General features: G+C 34.2%; 1 protein-coding gene across 1 annotated transcript in view; it reads right to left on the reverse strand.

Annotated features, from left to right (window-relative positions):
- c4b (complement C4B (Chido/Rodgers blood group)) overlaps positions 1–22208 on the reverse strand; it is a 68446-nt gene extending 46238 nt beyond the window's left edge. The window contains exons 1-3 of the mRNA XM_084088708.1: positions 22040–22208; positions 632–818; positions 232–403 (exon numbers count right to left, since the gene is read on the reverse strand). Coding sequence (XP_083944834.1) covers positions 232–403; positions 632–818; positions 22040–22116 — 436 coding nt within the window. The 5' untranslated portion in view covers positions 22117–22208. The remainder of the gene's footprint in view (positions 1–231; positions 404–631; positions 819–22039) is intronic.
- Positions 22209–22533: the final 325 nt, after the last annotated feature.

Genomic DNA, 22533 nt, shown 5'->3' on the forward strand with positions numbered 1-22533 from the left:
CAGAAGTCTTTCACAAAAAGTCTCATTCTGATATTCATAAGGTGGATACAATTTTTTTTTTTTTTTCATACACATTTGTAAGATCTTCTTTGTTACCAAAATCAGCTTTTGTTTATAATTCTTGCATATTTAGACTTTGGCAACTGAATCTTAGTTGCCATTTTGGTACAGTTATATTTGACTTTTCTGACTTTTGGCTCATTAGTAAGGCAAACAATGTGTTTATTGTACCTTTCTGTGTTGGGTTGTAAATGGGTTGGTCAGTCTGAATAAAGATGTAGCCTCTGTGTTTGGAGACCAGGACGCGAGTCTGCCGTTTCTGACCATCAACTTCACATGCCAGGTTGAGATAAGGAGGCTCTCCACTGATCGATTTCAGGTTTGAAACTTCATCTGCAAATATCTTGAGGAGGAAATACAAAGAAATGAGTCTCAAACACAGCAACTTTTTTTTAAATGACAGAACTGTGTGTTGATGCTTTTATGATTATTTTTGTTGTACATTTTATTCCATAATTTTAACAGTTACATATCTAACTAATTATGTATACTTAACCATAACCTGCTAAAATAAACTTTTGGTATTAGTCTTTACATTCAAATCTATTCATTTAGATATTTATTTCTTTACCTCAAGCTTGACTGCCTCGAACTGTCCTTTTTTGCTGATTGTTTTGGTCTCCTGTGTGGACATGGGAATACGCATCTCTGTTTCTAACCGACAGGATACAGGTTTTCCAAGCAATGCCTCCCCCACCTGAATCCATATGGGTTCTTTCACACCAACATGAAAGACACTCGGAGCAGTGATTAGGAATCTGTTACACACAAACCAAGACAATTTCCATGACAACTTATTAAAAAAATATTGATAAAAAATGGAAATGGCTTTCATAAACAATTTCTCTTCAGTAATATAATAATTTTAAAGTAAAACTAAGTAATCAACAAGAACATATGTAAAGAATTAAGAGTTGAGCTATAGACCCTGAATGTGAATTTGCAGTGGATTGTGAACTGAGAATGTTACACTTTCTGAAAATCCACTAACAACTAATTTTGTGAACCAGCATATGGAAGATGAACATCAAGTTCACCCTCATCTTGACATATAATTGTGCTTTTTCAAAACTATTGTCATTTGTTATTATGGTTGTGACCTTTACTACATTAAAGTCAACTCCCATTAAATTGCATTAACTACTAAAAAATGTCTTATAAAGCATGCATATGTACAACAGTAGCCTTAAACACTGCCTAAATACCTGGTGGCCAAAAGTGATTTCCGGCCTATAGGACATTTGCCGTCTTCTTCACCCTTTATTCAAATATTATTAAAAATGTGTTATTTTGTACGCATATTCCATAGTTGTGCTTAGAGTCAATAATGTTTTTTGCCAATTTTGTAGTGTTTTGTTCTTCCCTCATTTTTAAAATATATTTAAAAATATAAAATATTTTCATTTTATGTTGATGGTTTAATTGAGCTTGTAGGGTCACCTCCGGACATCGCTTTTGGACACCACTGTATATTGCTATTGGTCAACATTATTATTAGGGCTAGGTATTGACACAAATTTCACAATTCAATTCGATTCGATTCACAAGCTTGCAATTCGATTCCATTTAGATTCCGATTCAATTCAATTCGATTCAGTATTGATTATTTTGGATATCAGGTACAATACATGGAACATTTTCCCAAGGAAAACAAATCTCTTAACCCTCTGGGGTCCTTCGTGTAACAGTCACACTTGGGACCTTCGGGTCCAAATGGACCCGAAGGGCGGGATTAATATATAGAAAAAAAAATCATAATATTTTTTTTTTTACTTGTTTTTTATAATATTTTTTCTTTTCTTTTTTGGTGTTTTGAGATAATTTTATGATTTATAATTAATATTTATGCAATAATTATGACCCATTTTTCCCATTGAATATAATAGAATTTTTTTATATATATATCATTTTTATTTTATTTTTATTAAAGCTGTATTTCATTTTAGAGTCAAGCCTAGGCCTCATGAAAGCAATTTTTGAAATGAGATGGGCGCCAACTGGTGGACACACTGAGCATTTTTATCACGCAATAGCACATTTTTACCACTAGTGGATATACAGCTCTCTGTAGAAAGGCTTGCGAATTCTAGTGATTTTTGCCTGAACAGATTTAGTCTGTTTTGCACTCTTGATGTTTAAGAGATTCACCCCTTCACTGTTGAGTCCTTTTTTCTTCATCCTGGCTGATTTGTAGATTGTATGCACCAAAAAACTCTGTGTTTTCATATTTTTGGCAATTTCCCATTAATTTTCTATGGGGGTCATTTTTGACCAAAGAGCAGAAGTTTGATGACCACTTAGCATGCTTGGATCATGACCTCAATATTTTTTGTGTGTTCACATACCTAATACCATAAAAGTCACCTAGTTTCATAGCATTCCGATGAAGCTGTGATTTTTAAAAATTCAAAACAGATTTTTGTAATCTGAATTTATTAGTGTGTATGTGTATAAAAGTGTGTTTGTGTGTGTGTGTGGATGTGTCTGTTTTGCACTCTTGATGTTTTAGAGATTCACCCCTTCACTGTTGAGTCCTTTTTTTCTGCATCCTGGCTGATTTGTAGATTGTATGCACAAAAAAAACTCTGTGTTTTCATATTTTTGACAATTTCCCATTCATTTTCTATGGGGGTCATTTTTGACCAAAGAGCAGAAGTGTGACGACCACTTAGCATGCTTGGATCATGACCTCAATATTTTTTGTGTGTTCACATACCTAATACCATAAAAGTCACCTAGTTTCATAGCATTCCGATGAAGCTGTGATTTTTAAAAATTCAAAACAGATTTTTGTAATCTGAATTTATTAGTGTGTATGTGTATAAAAGTGTGTTTGTGTGTGTGTGTGTGTGTGTGTGGATGTGTCTGTTTTGCACTCTTGATGTTTTATAGATTCACCCCTTCACTGTTGTGTGCTTTTTTTCTGGATCGTGGCTGATTTGTAGATTGTACGCAAAAAAAAACTCTGTATTGTCACATTTTTGCCAATTTCCCATTCATTTCCTATGGCGGGTCCATTTGGACCCGAAGGTCCTGAGTGTGACTATTTTTTTTACAACCGCTTAGACTATTCAAATCCTGTCCCCAATTTTTTTGGGTGTTCATATACCATGTACCAACAAAGTCACCAAATTTCGGACCATTCCGATGAAGCTATGATTTTTTACATTTTTTTATTTAAACGCTTCGGGTCCATTTGGACCCGAAGGACCCTGCTGTAAACTATGGGAGTCAGTTCATTAGCCAAATATAATATTGAAGGTAAAAATTAACTGATTTGTATACAAACACTTAAATTACACTTTTATTTAATATTTAATTTAAAATTTAATTTATTATAATAATAAAGTTATATGAAATATAAATATTTAAATGGTGGCTGTCATTATAAAAAAAAAAGAAAACTTGCCAGATTTATTCAAACATGCATTAAATATTGAAGAACATTAAAAATTATAATGAATATGTAATATGGTGCATATATTTAGCAAAATGCTTCTCTCTCCAGTTAATTTTTCTAGCTGACTAACGAGTTTATGGTCACTGGATGTTTTTTTGCTGAGGTAGGGCCTAAATGTGACGTGACGCCGGTAACTGACGTCTTTCCACGGTTGAAACTAGGCTTGTTTGAGATGCGCCTTGCCTCATGTATGCGAGAGTAGGCGGCTGCAGTGAGGGGAGTGAAAAAAGCGCAGGCAAGCCGGACAGTTCTCTCTTCTCGCAGAGGATCTGACACGAGATCAAAGATGGATATCGCGGGATTCACGCTCGTGCACGTGTTGCTAATAAACAGGATGTAATTCAAGTTCTGTTGCTTTTATATAAAAAAAATAAAATGAACATGAATACATGAAAATGAGAATGAATAATATTTTTCTTTAATACAGACGTATGTGTTTTTATTTATTTATTTATAAAAAAATTAAATTGCATAACCCAAAGAGATAGTCAGATAGTTTGGGAATATTCACACATAACATATACACATAAAACATGATATTAGAGTTTTAAAATCAAACATTTTAAAAGAGAACAATACATCACAGTTGTTTAAACCAATGAGCGTTAAGCTGTGCCGTCAGCAAGTCGTTTCCCATCGTGCTTTTAGGCTTGTTCGACTTCATGCAGCTCTGCGCAGACCGATCGGCGGCTGACTTAAAGCAGTGCATGCCGGTTAGAAATTTTGTCCGACTTGATACAGCGCCGACGCCACTTGACTGTGACGTATGCCATCAAAGTACCGCGAGAGCAATTCATGAGTATGGCGTTCCGATCGGCTCTTTATTATGACTTTGCTACATGCACTCGTCTCAATGAACGTGACGTCTGCGTCTGCCGAACGTGACGTCTGCGTCTGCCGAACGTCTCGTCTGCGTCTGCCACATCACTCGTTCGTGTGCCGAACGTGACGTCTGCGTCTGCCGAACGTCTCGTCTATGGCGCTCGAAATGTTCCGTTCGGCGACGAGACTGACAAGCACGACAGATAACACACGTGTATACGTGCGTGTACGTCTCCATTTGTTTTATATGGAGACGTACACGCAAATATCACGTCACGTAGACACGTCAATAACGTGTAGCTGTTGATCTTTACAGACGTGACGGCGGCGTCACGTTAGAATTTAACGTGTGGATTACGTCTACACGTCTGCCCGTCTTAACGTCTGCCCGTCTGCACGTCTGAACGTCTGCCCGTCTGCACGTCTTAACGTCTGCACGTCTGCCCGCCTTATTTTCCTTATTTTCTCATAGGCTACATTTAGGCTACTGTTATAGACATTATAGATAATCTTATTTTGGCAGTTTACTTAGGGCTACATTGGATTTATTTATTTATATAATGATGAATGTCTGTTAAGTATGCATTTTGTATCCCAATGATAGATAAAAGTATATTGTCATGTATACGATGAGAGACAAATAAAATGGGCTAGTAAAATTCAGAAAAAGTGGGTCATATATTTGTTTGTTTAAGATTTGTTAAAGCCCTGCAGCAGCCAGTCTGCATGCCTCAAGTTCATTCATAGATGCTGCATTTAGTAGGATATTAATTAACCATCTGAAACCACTTTAAAACGTATTGGATTTTAAACTAAAATTAATTATCATACTTCTGATTGCTGGTTACTGCTATACTTATTCTGAACAGGTCATTAATCATTCAATTTAAAATAGTTTAACATAAATATACTATTTAATAGAGCTACACTACAGTTTTTATAAAGCCTAGCACTCTATTAAATGTAACCTAGTCATACTGCAAATTTTTTTGCTACTATGTTAAGAGCATACAAATATATCACCCAACTCAGGCAAAACAATTGACAGCCCTGATAAATAAAGTAAAAGGCTTAATGCATCTTGTTTTCACCTGCAGGAAAAACAAACACTTAAAACAAAAAGGACAGTAAATGACCACTAAAGTCAGTAGGTGGCAGCAGAGGGACACTTATCTGCTCATTTGCCATGTCCACTCCTTGATATACTTGTAAGAAGTTTCAGTAAGTCTTGGGTCATTTATTCCTGTACATTAAGGGCTCAATGCATTAACAATTTCTGAAAGGAGCAATGTTCGCTATAGTATACATTTGCTTTTGTAAAATATTTTCAGTGCTTTAAATGTCTTACAGATTTGTATGGGTTCTGCATGCATCTTTGGAAGTTATTCCACAAGATAAATATTAAGTAAAATGTATGACTGAATGATTTTTTTTAAATGGATTTTTATGTCAAAACGAAGAGTTTGTAATGTCATTTGTAGCATTTTTTAATAACAGAATAATAGACTTAAATAGTCAGAGTATGACTGCTTTATTCTATGGTATTGTCTGCATGCTGGTCCTATTCCTGTCTAGCACATGAAATACCCATACCTTTACTCTGCTCTTAAGCACACACAATAATCATAAATGCTACACTAAATCTTTAAATCCTGGGAAATAAAGTTTGTTACATAAATAAAAATTACAGTAAAAAGCATTCACTTAACAATTTTGCAGTTAATGAAGTACATGTTATACAATATGCTCAGTATTTTGTGTTCAGTATTTTCAGATTTAAACTATATAGCTACGATTTATATTTATATTCTTTATATCACAATGACATACATATGTACACAAGGGTTTCCGTTGTAATTCCGTTGAAATGTCCGACAAAATTAAATCTCTCCGGTCAAATTGTCCGATTAAAATTGCCTAATAATCCCGCCCCCTAACACAATCTGAATTTGAGAATAAGCCTAAAATGTATAAAGCAAAAATACACCGACCTTTGGCTATGTTATAAAGGAACAGGCTCTACCGTTTTAAAGTTATTAAACATTATTACATGGCTTGGTTGAACTCCAATGTGGAATGCGGTCTGTTATTTCTTGATATCAGACCGCTGAAGCACTAGCGGCGCCAGGATTTTGATTAGGTGGGCCTCCAGAAAACTGGATGGGCCAGTTAAAATAAGCCAACAAATAAATAAGAACGGTTTCCCCTTCATCTCCGTTTCAGCGCTTTTCTGGGCACTGAGGACAGCGACTCAGTAGCCAACCTGAATTTAATGCGTAATTAGCATAGGTAAAAAAAAAAATAAAAAAAATATAAAAAAATTAAACAGGATTTTTTTGTTACTTTTTTAATACAATTACAATTTCATTTAATTTATTGTTTAATAAAATTATAGGCCTATTATTTTTAGTTTATTAACAGCAACAACAGCTGTAAAGATGAAGTTGACGATCCATCTCCATAGTGAACGCGCCTATAGAGAGAAATGCACATCATGGATTACATTAATCAGAGCGTAGCCTATATTTCTTTTAGTTTTAAATTGTTAAAAAGACATTTCAAGCTTTCTTAAGATTTATTTCATGTCTGTGAGGCCTATGCTGAGTTTCGTTAAATTAGGATGAGATGCGCTCCAGTTCACGAGCAATGCAAGTGACCGCGCGGGCGCCTGCATGATTAGGCCTATATCGTCTGCTATATTTCCAGGCAATCGGTTGATAAAAAAAATTATTAAAATTAAGATACAATTTATACAAAACGAAATTCACTTCAGAAAAGTCTTTCTACAAAACAAAACTTAATTAAGTGGTCAAAATCATGTCTGACCCGCTCCATGTCTCTCGATATTGCGCATCCTATCTTACTTGTGCTGTTCACTTTTCATAATCAACATAAATAAAAAAATAACATTAAAATATTTTAACAAATATTAAACTAAATGAGCTTAATGGCTACAACACTTATAGTATACCTAGACTCTCTATTTGTACAAATTGCTGCACATTCATTTTATTCTGAATTTTGCACACATAAGTTGAAAGGCATTTGTTTGTGCATGCATAGCAAAACATATCTGCAACATTGATCAAGTTTCGCTGATAATTATGCGTGCATTTATTGGAAACAAGGACGAAGCATATCAACTGCGTTGTTTGTTTAGAATGGAATGGATCGCAAATAGATCCGAATGAAGAAACGAACCATAGTAGAATTTTTTTTTTTTTTTTTCTTCTATTTGAAAGTTAGGCTAATAAACATGTTGCATTCGGCCTGATTATGTAATTTTTTAAGTTACATAGCCTGCCTCCAGTTTTCCTCAACTTTACTAATTAAGTTGACCAGCATATCATCAAAATGTCCGGAAAACGAAACCTCTGCCGGTCACTTGTTTTCTAGCGGAAACTCTGGTACACACACACACTATGTGTGTGTGTGTGTTTGTGTGTTACATTCTCTATAAAGTATATTTACTGTATTAGCCTACTGTATGTAAAATGCAAGTGGAGTACGTATTACAGTATTACAGTACTGAAAATAATGTCTGATTACACACCTGTTCTGTGTACAAACGTTTGAATGATTGAAGACACTGTTGTTCTCTCAACATTCGGCTTTACCTTTTGACCCTCAGTCATTGTAAGGTCATGATTGATAACATTGTCTGCAATAGTGTCCTTATTTCATTAGAAACATGTCCACAATCTTGACCTCTTCCACTGTTTTGCCTCCGTACCCTTCTTCCACCACACATCATTACTCCTCTTCTTCCAGACTGTTGACCCTGTTTGTTTCTGTGTTGTTCTTCCATTATCTAAATGTGTGACACTGAGATGTGCTCTGTCTATATATGCTTGTCAAATGAAGCTTCATGCACCTCTGAGCTATTTCAGAGACCTGGTTGATTTAATGCTTTACATTCCCCTTCATTAGTGAAATGCAAAATTTATAGCCAAGACACTGTCATTAAAATGTTAAAATGTAGCATGTCATGGGAACCAACAACAGCACATACATTAGGCTATACCCATATTTCTATTTATAACGCAGCCACTTTAAATTCATATAATGTTTCACATCTGAGTAACAGAAATATAATGAAATATATATATATATATATATATATATATATATATATATATATATATATATATATATATATAATGAAAATGAATTGCCAACATGCCAAGAATATAAAAAAATACCAAGTAAAACACAAATTTGTAAATATTTGTTTGAATGTTTCTGTAATGAGCAGTTTTTAGAAAACCAGAATGCCTGTAAATAAACAATATATTAATGACTGGCATTTCACACAAAAGTCAATAAAAATACAGTTCCAAACAGCGCCACAGCAGAACATTTGTCTAAAAGGAGTAGTTGTGTGGGTGTTAAAATATATATTTGTATTTTTGAAAGAATAGGTTGAACATCAACCAGTAATCTCAATAGAACAGGGCCTTGGCGCCATCTACCGGCAATTTTATTTTGATATTTAGTAGTTTAATATTTATTTAGCCTCCGTTCATTTCGGCATTTACAACTCGGTTTAAATGAGCTTGCTAGAAGTTCATAGAACGATTTTTTTATAACATAGAATTTAAGAATATAATTAAGTAATGCATCCACTCTACTATAGAGCTTTATTATTATTATTATTGTAGCCTATAGCCTATTTCATATTCCCACATGCTCGTGCATAATTGATATTGCAAAATAGGCCTACATTCAAAGCTTTTTACTGTTGAGATTCGTTTTTTTATGTATCCAAACCTAAATAGTATTTTCTTAATATTCTTCGAGGATGTTAAAAGCTAGGCCTATGTTAAATAGCTATTAATGTGATTTTCTCTGCTGAAAATTACTTCATCTAATTTAATAATAGCTTTAATAGCTAAATGATCAAGTCTTCTAGCCCACACTGTTCGAACAGTGTCTCAAATAAGACAAGTCTATTCAATTCAAATTTAGCTGTAGCCTAGCGCTTTTCACAATATTGTTTCAAAACAGCTTTACAGAAAATGCATTTCAGAAATGTACATAGAAAAATACAGCTAGTAAGTTAGTCATTTATTAATCCGTCATACAAGTAGCTGCATAAAAGTACGTGCGCTATTTTTAAATTAGCCAAGGCACATTTTGCTTCAGACGTGCAGACGGGCAGACGTTAAGACGTGCAGACGGGCAGACGTGCAGACGTTAAGACGGGCAGACGTGCAGACGGGCAGACGTGCAGACGTGTAGACGTTCTCCACACGCACGTTAACACGTCTTTAAGCTTGGTTAGTATGGCGTTCCGATCGGCTCTTTAATATGACTTTGCAACATGCACTCGTCTCAATGAACGTGACGTCTGCGTCTGCCGAACGTGACGTCTGCGTCTGCCGAACGTCTCGTCTGCGTCTGCCACATCACTCGTTCGTGTGCCGGACGTGACGTCTGCGTCTGCCGAACGTCTCGTCTGCGTCTGCCACATCACTCGTTCGTGTGCCGAACGTGACGTCTGCGTCTGCCATAGTCTGCTGCAAGGGCGGTTTCCAGCACATTCCACACACTCATTCTTTATTATTTTTTCCCACTGATCTTCAGTTGTATTTTATTAGCAATTAAGTGATTTTACCTTGCTTATGTATAGCTTTTATTCCAAATGTTCATGTTAAAATATTTGTTTGCCATTGTTTCTTGTCAACATATCCTGATATTCATTCATGCACTGTAACTAAAAGAGATAATCGATCAGTTCATGTCCTGCTCGGACAGTAAAGTATCATAAAACGGTGTGTCTATTTATTATTTGAATTTCTTAAACATTTCCAAAACTGTAAAAGGTTAGGCTAGGTTATATAAAAATAAAACATTCATAAATAATTTCATGAAAAACATTAGCCTACTGAACTAATTTACAGTTAGGTAAAAACGCAAATAATAATAATTCATTATTAATATCAGGCTAGTCTAGGCTACATATTTAGAAGAATATTTATCCTAAATGGGAACAAAGCAATTCGTCAAATGTCAGTCATAATATAAGATTATCATATAAACACAAGATTTTGACGCATATCCAGTGTTTGCGCGAAGTGTGGAGCGCGCTTGCTGCATGCCACGGAGGCGCGGGAGCGAACACTTTCCTATCAACAGTGGGAGCAACTTAAAATAGGCTGTAATAGCTGTAAACTCACAATAACAAGAAAACATTGTGCTTTTGTAAAATAAAATAAAACAATCAGCCGCATATCTCCGTGAACTGGAGCGCGTCTCAAAAATGAACTGAAACAGTGTAGGCCCTACTGCCTCACAGTCAGACTTGAGGAATATACATAGCTTGAAATGGCTACTTTTAAATGAACAAGTTCAAATCGAAAGTGTCTTTCTCTCTAAGGCGCATCCGCAGCGGAGGAGATATGTTTGCAGACACGAATAAAAAAATAAAATAAAAAAACACTTTAAACAATTAAAATGCCTCTTTATTTTTTCAGACACATTTATTATAATTAGCCTACTTTTGCTGGTGCTTTGCAGCAAGATTTATGCGTGCGCTTGAGCTATAACCTACCATGCATGCACCAGTATTTAATTAATATAAACGTGCGATTAGTCGACTAATTGCTTAAATAAATTACTACTAGTTGACTACAAAAATTTTAGTCTATGGCAACTCTAATCAATACATTTATTTGACATTTTTTACTTATTATTTATTGGATAGTAATTATCCAGTTATTTACATTACATTAGTTGAGTTAACATATATAGCCTAATTAGTAAAAGAACGAATAAAAGAGATTAAATTAATATGCTAACCATGTATTTCTGCATTGCTTGTTCCTACACGAAAAGGACTGTTTTTAAGGTGGCAATCCTATATACGTGAAGATTATACTGTATCTTGAAGATTGTTGTATTGTATCTTCTGTTATAAAGATGAAGATTGACATTTCGTTAATTAAAAATAATAAGCACATAATATTGTAAAAAAAAAAAAAAAAAAAAAGTTATGTTCTGTTATGCGTTTTGACTACTTTTTGTATTTTGTATACCCTAATTTTATCTCTAGGTAATGAAGATATATATAACTTTTTTTAAAGGGCTTCGTTTTTCCTGGACCCGCTACAATTGAGAATCACTTTAAGCATGCACGCTAAGACAATTTGAAGAATTCCACTTAATACACAATATACAATAATTAACAATGTACCGCTTGCTGTTCTAGTGAGGACGGGCCGAAAAAAATATTCCTCCAATTTATACCCACCCCACCACATACACCAAAATTCTCTCTCTACACAACTTTAATAGTTGGGAATGGATTGCTGTACTATTTTCTACATCTCACAATCCATAGTATATTGTTTATACAATTGTTATTTCCCTGTCGACTGGTGATATATGATATTTCACTTTAAGGAGTTTTTATTGCACTTATATTGTAAGATTCTCTGATGTTATTTCGTTGTTATTTATAACAATGACAAAAAAAATAAAAAAAATAAAGAACAAACAATATTTACAAGACGCTTTTATCGAAAAAAGGAACAAAGCAATTCGTCATATGTCAGTCATAATACAGGTTAGACAATAATAATACAGGGTTTTATTTGATTATCACAAATCAACACAAGATTTTGACGCATATCCAATGGTTTGTGCGGAGTGGAGCGCGCACTGCGTGGGACGGAGGCGCGGGCGCGAACACTTGTATTTTCCTATCAACAAACAAGTTGGAAATCGTCAATTAAGTAATAAACGAATAAACAATTAAGTTGGAAACAACTTAAAATGCTCATAATTTATGGCCATATAGAAAATAATAATACATAATTTGCAACTACTTTTATTTGAGTAAACTCAAAATAACAAGAAAACGTTTTGATTTCGTGAAATAAAAGAAAACAATCAGGCGCGCTTTCATGATCTCCGTGAACTGGAGCGCATCTCAAAAATTAACTGAAACAAAATAAAGCTTGAAATGTCCAATTTTAAACGAACAAATTTGAATCGAAAGCAAATACTGTCTGATAATCCGCATGAACGGTGCATTTCTATCAAAAGGCGCACCCGCTTTACAGCGGAGATGGAGATATGTTTGCAGCCGACTGATTAGAAAATACTAGTTTATTAATAAAAACAATTAAAATGCCTCGTTATTTTTTCAGACACATTTATTATCATTAGCCTATAAACCACCTATAGCCTAAATCAGCTCTCTGTATGTTTCCAGAGATGGCTCTTCTCATTCAGCCCTGCGGGAAAATAATTTGGCCTTAGAAAACCAGTAAAATCTAAAAAGAAAATCCATATTAATTTGTGAATATTTTAAATGTTTAATAAAGGGGCAAAACGTCATAAACAAAAAGTCAAATAATAGTTTACAAACTATTTTTAAAAAAAGTTTACAGTCGTTTTTATTTTTCACCCTCAGGCCCTCAAAATGTGGGTTAAACAACACAATATCCAATATATAAATCACAGACGCAGACGTCACGTTATAAGACAGAAGCAAGTGTCACGTTCATTGAGACGAGTGCATGTTGCACAGTCATATTAAAGAACCGATCGCATCCACTGGCACACTGCACTGAGCTGTGTTGAGTAGAGTGTTAAATACGTGTTAAATACGTGTTAGAGAAAAAAAATTTTTTTTACTTCACTGCCACACGTGAATGACGCGTGACGTCTGACTGGACGCTTCACTGCCACGCGTGATTTACGTGACGTCAGCGTGACGTCTGCGTGACGTCTGCGTCTTAAAATGAATGGAATAAATAGCAGAAAGAAAAAAAAAATAAGACGTTGAGTGAGACGTTCATTGAGACGAGTGCATGTAGCAAAGTCACAATAAAGAGCCGATCGGAACGCCATAGGTTAGGAAAGAAATGACACAAAGCGAGCGCCATATCGTCTGCGTCTGCCACATCACTGGTTCGTGTGCCGAACGTGACGTCTGCGTCTGCCATAGTCTGCTGCAAGGGCGGTTTCAGCACATTCCACACACTCATTCTTTATTATTTTTTCCCACTGATCTTCAGTTGTATTTTATTAGCAATTAAGTGATTTTACCTTGCTTATGTATAGCTTTTATTCCAAATAGTAAATATGAATTTACACAAATGTTCATGTTAAAATATTTGTTTGCCATTGTTTCTTGTCAACATATCCACAGATAGCCTACTTATCAAGAAATCATAAAAAGCATGTATGTAGCCTACTATTCACCACTAGGAGTCTCTTGACCAACACAAAATAACGTAGTTGTAAACATTTGGGCTGATTAAACTAACATAAATAATATTTGTAATTTGTAATATTTTTAATGTTTAATTTTAGAGTTGTAATATTTAGTTTTAGAGTTTCACCGAAGTTTGATTGACAGGCGGTCAGACAGTTATCATCAGAATTATACTTAAAAACAGTTAAGAGGAAGGTGAGCACAGTTTATTATTATTATGCTATTATTATTATTATCTCTAGCCTAAATGTATTTGCTTGTGCATAAAAACATTTAGATTTGTATCAACAGGTACATAAATATTTTGGCACAATATAGTCATACAAGCCGGAAGAGAATTAACATAGAGCCTATAGTTTCTCTTTCAATTCTCCCATGATTTTTAACATCACACTTAAACAACATATCCTGATATTCATTCATGCTGTAACTAGAAGAGATAATCGATCAGTTCACGTCCTGCTTGGACAGTAAAGAGTCACAAAACGGTGTGTCTATTTATTATTTGAATTTCTTAAACATTTTCAAAACTGTAAAAGGTTAGGTTATATAAAAATAAAACATTCATAAAGTATTTCATGATAAATATTAGCCTACTGAACTCTAATTTATAGTTAGGTATAAACGCAAATAATAATAATAATTCATTATTAATATCAGGCTAGTCTAGGCTACATATTTAGAAGACGCTTTTATCCTAAATGGGAACAAAGCAATTCGTCAAATTTCAGTCATAAATTAATATAAGATTATCACATAGCCTATAAACACAAGATTTTGACGCAAATCCAAGTGTTTGTGCGAAGTGTGGAGCGCGCTTGCTGCATGCCACGGAGGCGCGGGCGCGAACACTTTCCTATCAACAGTGGGAACAACTTAAAATAGCCTGTAATAGCTGTAAACTCACAATAACAAGAAAACATTGTGCTTTTGTAAAATAAAATAAAACAATCAGCCGCATGATCTCCGTGAACTGGAGCGTGTCTCAAAAATGAACTGAAACAGTGTATGGCCCTACTGCCTCACAGTCAGACTTGAGGAATATACTGTACATAGCTTGAAATGGCTACTTTTAAATGAACAAGTTCAAATCGAAAGTGTCTGATTATGTAATCCGTAAAGGTTAATTTCTATAAGGCGCATCCGCAGCGGAGATTGAGATATGTTTGCAGACACGGATTTAAAAAAAACAACAAAAAAAACACGTTAAACAATTAAAATGCCTCTTTATTTTTTCAGACACATTTATTATAATTAGCCTACTATTGCTGGTGCTTTGCAGCAAGATTTATGCGTGCGCTTGAGCTAGGCTATATGCATGCACCCAGTATTTAATTAATATAAACGTGCGATTAGTCGACTAATTGCTTAAATAAATTACTACTAGTTGACTACAAAAATCTTTAGTCTATATGGCAACTCTAATCAATACATTTATTTGACATTTTTTACTTATTATTTATTGGATAGTAATTATCCAGTTATTTACATTACATTAGTTCAGTTAACATAGCCTAATTAGTAAATGAACGAAAAAAAGAGATTAAATTAATATGCTAACCATGTATTTGTAGCATTGCTTGTTCTTACACGATAAAGACTGTTTTAAAGGTGACAATCCTTTATACGTGAAGATTATACTGTATCTTGAAGATTGTTGTATTGTATCTTCTGTTATAAAGATGAAGATTGACATTTCGTTAGTTAAAAATAATAAGCACATAATATTGTAAAAAAAAAAAAAAAAAAAAAAGTTCTGTTATGCGTTTTGACTACTTTTTGTATTTTGTATACCCTAATTTGATCCCTAGGTAATGAAGAGATATATATATATATATATATATATATATATATATATATATATATATATATATATATATATATATATATAACTTTTTTAAAGGGCCTCGTTTTTCCTGGACCCGCTACAATTGAGAATCACTTTAAGCATGCACGCTAAGACAATTTGAAGTATTCCACTTAATACACAATATACAATAATTAACAACGTACCGCTTGCTGTTCTAGTGAGGACGGGCCGAAAAAAATATTCCTCCAATTTATACCCACCCCACCACATACACCACAATTTTCTCTCTACACAACTTTAATAGTTGGGAATGCATTGGTGTACTATTTACTACATCTCACAATCAATAGTATATTGTTTATACAATTGTTATTTCCCTGTCAACTGGTGATATAACGGATTGCACTTTATGGACTTTTTATTGCACTTATATTGTAAGATTCTCTGATGTTATTTCGTTGTTATTTATAACAATGACAAAAAATAAAGAAAAAATAAAGAACAAACAATATTTACAAGACGCTTTTATCGAAAAAAGGAACAAAGCAATTCGTCATATGTCAGTCATAATACAGGTTAGACAATAATAATACAGGGTTTTATTTGATTATCACAAATAAACAAGATTTTGACTCATATCCAATGGTTTGTGCGGAGTGGAGCGCGCACTGCGTGGCACGGAGGCGCGGGCGCGAACACTTGTATTTTCCTATCAACAGTGGAAACAACTTAAAATGCTCATAATTTATGGTCATATAGAAAATAATAATACATAATTTGCAACTACTTTTATTTGAGTAAACTCACAATAACAAGAAAACGTTTTGATTTCGTAAAATAAAAGAAAACAATCAGGCGCGCTTTCATGATCTCCGTGAACTGGAGCGCATCTCATAAATGAACTGAAACAAAATAAAGCTTGAAATGTCCAATTTTAAACGAACTAATTTGAATCTAAAGCAAATACTGTTTATCTAAAGGCGCATCCGCTTTACAGCGGAGATGGAGATATGTTTGCAGCCGACACTGATTTAGAAAATACTAGTTTATTAATAAAAACAATTAAAATGCCTCGTTATTTTTTCAGACACATTTATTATCATTAGCCTATAAACCACCTATAAATCAGCTCTCTGTATGGTTCCAGAGATGGCTCTTCTCATTCAGCACTGCGGGAAAATAATTTGGCCTTAGAAAACCAGTAAAATCTAAAAAAAAAAAAATCCATATTAATTTGTGAATATTTTAAATGTTTAATAAAGGGGCAAAACGTCATAAACAAAAAGTCAAATAATAGTTTACAAACTATTTTTTTTAAAAAGTTTACAGTCGTTTGGAATGGAATAAATAGCAGAAAGAAAAAAAAAATAAGACGTTGAGTGAGACGTTCATTGAGACGTTTGCATGTTGCAAAGTCATATAAAAGAACCGATCGGAACGCCATACGATCGGTTCTTTTATTTATTTTTTTCTGCTATTTATTCCATTCATTTTAAGACGCAGACGTGACGCAGACGTCACGCTGACGTCACGTAAATCACGCGTGGCAGTGAAGCGTTGAGTCAGACGTCACGCGTCATTCACGTGTGGCAGTGAAGTTATTAATTATTTTTTTCTCTAACACGTATTTAACACGTATTTAACACTCTACTCAACACGGCTCAGTGCAGTGTGCCAGCGGTTGCGATCGGTTCTTTAATATGACTGTGCAACATGCACTCGTCTCAATGAACGTGACACTTGCGCCTGTCTTATAACGTGACGTCTGCGTCTGTGATTTATATATAGGATTTTGTGTGTGTGTGTGTGTGTGTGTGTGTGTGTGTGTGTGTTGTTTAACCCACATTTTGAGGGCCAAATGCCCCCACAAAGATGGAAATATGAAGAAACAAATAGGCTATTGCATTTTTATAGCTTATTGTTAGGGTTGTTATTGTGTTTTTAATTTTTTATAGTTTTAGTTTTAAAAGGCCTAGGCTACAGCACTTTGGTAAACTAGAAAACAGACAACTCGATCGCGCAAACACTGTTTCTGTAGATCATTTAAGAATAGAATTGAAAAATAGGCTACTATTTTTTATATATAAGTCACCTGTGGTGAAAAAAAAAAACGACTGTAAACTTTTTAAAAAAATAGTTTGTAAACTATTATTTGACTTTTTGTTTATGACGTTTTGCCCCTTTATTAAACATTTAAAATATTCACAAATTAATATGGATTTTTTTTTTTTTAGATTTTACTGGTTTTCTAAGGCCAAATTATTTTCCCGCAGTGCTGAATGAGAAGAGCCATCTCTGGAACCATACAGAGAGCTGATTTATAGGTGGTTTATAGGCTAATGATAATAAATGTGTCTGAAAAAATAACGAGGCATTTTAATTGTTTTTATTAATAAACTAGTATTTTCTAAATCAGTGTCGGCTGCAAACATATCTCCATCTCCGCTGTAAAGCGGATGCGCCTTTAGATAAACAGTATTTGCTTTAGATTCAAATTAGTTCGTTTAAAATTGGACATTTCAAGCTTTATTTTGTTTCAGTTCATTTATGAGATGCGCTCCAGTTCACGGAGATCATGAAAGCGCGCCTGATTGTTTTCTTTTATTTTACGAAATCAAAACGTTTTCTTGTTATTGTGAGTTTACTCAAATAAAAGTAGTTGCAAATTATGTATTATTATTTTCTATATGACCATAAATTATGAGCATTTTAAGTTGTTTCCACTGTTGATAGGAAAATACAAGTGTTCGCGCCCGCGCCTCCGTGCCACGCAGTGCGCGCTCCACTCCGCACAAACCATTGGATATGAGTCAAAATCTTGTTTATTTGTGATAATCAAATAAAACCCTGTATTATTATTGTCTAACCTGTATTATGACTGACATATGACGAATTGCTTTGTTCCTTTTTTCGATAAAAGCGTCTTGTAAATATTGTTTGTTCTTTATTTTTTCTTTATTTTTTGTCATTGTTATAAATAACAACGAAATAACATCAGAGAATCTTACAATATAAGTGCAATAAAAAGTCCATAAAGTGCAATCCGTTATATCACCAGTTGACAGGGAAATAACAATTGTATAAACAATATACTATTGATTGTGAGATGTAGTAAATAGTACACCAATGCATTCCCAACTATTAAAGTTGTGTAGAGAGAAAATTGTGGTGTATGTGGTGGGGTGGGTATAAATTGGAGGAATATTTTTTTCGGCCCGTCCTCACTAGAACAGCAAGCGGTACGTTGTTAATTATTGTATATTGTGTATTAAGTGGAATACTTCAAATTGTCTTAGCGTGCATGCTTAAAGTGATTCTCAATTGTAGCGGGTCCAGGAAAAACGAGGCCCTTTAAAAAAGTTATATTATGTAATATACAATATTATGTGCTTATTATTTTTAACTAACGAAATGTCAATCTTCATCTTTATAACAGAAGATACAATACAACAATCTTCAAGATACAGTATAATCTTCACGTATAAAGGATTGTCACCTTTAAAACAGTCTTTATCGTGTAAGAACAAGCAATGCTACAAATACATGGTTAGCATATTAATTTAATCTCTTTTTTTCGTTCATTTACTAATTAGGCTATGTTAACTGAACTAATGTAATGTAAATAACTGGATAATTACTATCCAATAAATAATAAGTAAAAAATGTCAAATAAATGTATTGATTAGAGTTGCCATATAGACTAAAGATTTTTGTAGTCAACTAGTAGTAATTTATTTAAGCAATTAGTCGACTAATCGCACGTTTATATTAATTAAATACTGGGTGCATGCATATAGCCTAGCTCAAGCGCACGCATAAATCTTGCTGCAAAGCACCAGCAATAGTAGGCTAATTATAATAAATGTGTCTGAAAAAATAAAGAGGCATTTTAATTGTTTAACGTGTTTTTTTTGTTGTTTTTTTTAAATCCGTGTCTGCAAACATATCTCAATCTCCGCTGCGGATGCGCCTTATAGAAATTAACCTTTACGGATTACATAATCAGACACTTTCGATTTGAACTTGTTCATTTAAAAGTAGCCATTTCAAGCTATGTACAGTATATTCCTCAAGTCTGACTGTGAGGCAGTAGGGCCATACACTGTTTCAGTTCATTTTTGAGACACGCTCCAGTTCACGGAGATTATGCGGCTGATTGTTTTATTTTATTTTACAAAAGCACAATGTTTTCTTGTTATTGTGAGTTTACAGCTATTACAGGCTATTTTAAGTTGTTCCCACTGTTGATAGGAAAGTGTTCGCGCCCGCGCCTCCGTGGCATGCAGCAAGCGCGCTCCACACTTCGCACAAACACTTGGATTTGCGTCAAAATCTTGTGTTTATAGGCTATGTGATAATCTTATATTAATTTATGACTGAAATTTGACGAATTGCTTTGTTCCCATTTAGGATAAAAGCGTCTTCTAAATATGTAGCCTAGACTAGCCTGATATTAATAATGAATTATTATTATTATTTGCGTTTATACCTAACTATAAATTAGAGTTCAGTAGGCTAATATTTATCATGAAATACTTTATGAATGTTTTATTTTTATATAACCTAACCTTTTACAGTTTTGAAAATGTTTAAGAAATTCAAATAATAAATAGACACACCGTTTTGTGACTCTTTACTGTCCAAGCAGGACGTGAACTGATCGATTATCTCTTCTAGTTACAGCATGAATGAATATCAGGATATGTTGTTTAAGTGTGATGTTAAAAATCATGGGAGAATTGAAAGAGAAACTATAGGCTCTATGTTAATTCTCTTCCGGCTTGTATGACTATATTGTGCCAAAATATTTATGTACCTGTTGATACAAATCTAAATGTTTTTATGCACAAGCAAATACATTTAGGCTAGAGATAATAATAATAATAGCATAATAATAATAAACTGTGCTCACCTTCCTCTTAACTGTTTTTAAGTATAATTCTGATGATAACTGTCTGACCGCCTGTCAATCAAACTTCGGTGAAACTCTAAAACTAAATATTACAACTCTAAAATTAAACATTAAAAATATTACAAATTACAAATATTATTTATGTTAGTTTAATCAGCCCAAATGTTTACAACTACGTTATTTTGTGTTGGTCAAGAGACTCCTAGTGGTGAATAGTAGGCTACATACATGCTTTTTATGATTTCTTGATAAGTAGGCTATCTGTGGATATGTTGACAAGAAACAATGGCAAACAAATATTTTAACATGAACATTTGTGTAAATTCATATTTACTATTTGGAATAAAAGCTATACATAAGCAAGGTAAAATCACTTAATTGCTAATAAAATACAACTGAAGATCAGTGGGAAAAAATAATAAAGAATGAGTGTGTGGAATGTGCTGAAACCGCCCTTGCAGCAGACTATGGCAGACGCAGACGTCACGTTCGGCACACACCAGTGATGTGGCAGACGCAGACGAGACGTTCGGCAGACGCAGACGTCACGTTCGGCACACGAACGAGTGATGTGGCAGACGCAGACGAGACGTTCGGCAGACGCAGACGTCACGTTCGGCAGACGCAGACGTCACGTTCATTGAGACGAGTGCATGTAGCAAAGTCATAATAAAGAGCCGATCGGAACGCCATACGATCGGAACGCCATAGAGCTGCGCCAGAGCGATCTCACGCCACAGCGCCGAAACGTTAGGCCTATTTATGTTTTTGAATTTCGTAAGAATTGGGCGTAATTTTAAATCTGAGACTTTGTTTCATATCAATAGTAACAAAGCACACATACTAAAGATTCCTGGGATTTAAAGGGTAACTAAACCCTAAACCAACTTTTTTTAGTTAATGATCTGTAATAATGGAACTTTATTATTAGTGCTGTTCATTGATTCTAGTAACTTTTTTGACATTTGGGTATAAAGTGTTTTAATTTCTACAATATATGGTGCAAAAACGTCTGAGTGCTGCCCTCTTCAGGTTGAACGGTGGCTACTGCAGTTGAATTTTCCTATTGGATGTTTGCGGTACTATGCGACATAAGCAGTGACGTGCGGTGATGTCTTAAAGAGGCTAGGCACTGAGTTATGAAAGCCAGATTACCTGATTTATTGTTTAGGCTAATAATACATACCGTTTGAGGTACATTGTGAGATGTTGCAACTGTTATTCCTCACCATCAGCATTAACAAGTGCATGTCCATCAACAAACCGATTATTTTACTTGTACTAATTTATTTACAGAGTATTTTTGTAATATATTGCGGTGAACACATGGAAATTGTATCAATAACAGTGCATGTATGCAATGTATACAATATGCAATAAGTGGGCGGGCAATATGCTAATGTTTCGTCTTTATGTCACAACGAAACGGCTTATGACTCGTTTGAAAAACAATTCATTTCATTGACTCAGAGTCGACTCTTACTTTTGAAAGACAATAACTTTATATACGGTGCACTTTCAGATTTAAAACTTTGCAGGATGTTTTCATTCACTTAGAGCTATGTTACACACTACATGAAAGGTCATTTTCAAAAATCCATAATAGGGGCCATTATGTGTCATCAGCTAAAAAGGAACATATATTGTTTTGTGTCATTATTATTATTAAAATGATTCTACCACTACCAATAATAATAATAATTATACTTGTAATAACAACAAAATAATATTTGTATGTATAATACTTACCTCTTATTGTTATCTCCCTGAACAGCACAATTCATGCACAGCAGCAGATAGAGAAGAGGACGCATATGCACCTCCATGGTGAGTGTGTGAGTCCTGTGTGAGCAGCAGAAGATTCCAAACAGATTTTGGTCTCTCAGCTCTGCTATGCAGATGTTGCACAATAGCAACTGAATGAATGTTATTATGGGGATTAAGGGGTTATCCGAGTTCTGTCATTGCACAACCAGGATATGTGCTCTCTCATTGGACACACTTAAAGTGCCTTCTCCAAAGTCATGTGATTTAAAAGAATTTCAAGACAAAAATCAATGATTTGGTGTGCTTTGGCTCAATTCTATTTGGATAAAGTGGTCATTTTGAAAATGTATTATTGAGTCCGTAGTCCATAGTCTTTCATTAGATATTACTGAAACATTGTTTAAACATTTAAATATTTAAAAGAAATTCAATTCAGTTTATTTCCAGAGAAAGGTTTAGAAAAACAGTACATGCAA

This window comes from Abramis brama, assembly GCF_963993115.1.
Source record: "Abramis brama genome assembly, chromosome: 17".
NCBI lineage: Eukaryota > Metazoa > Chordata > Actinopteri > Cypriniformes > Leuciscidae > Abramis > Abramis brama.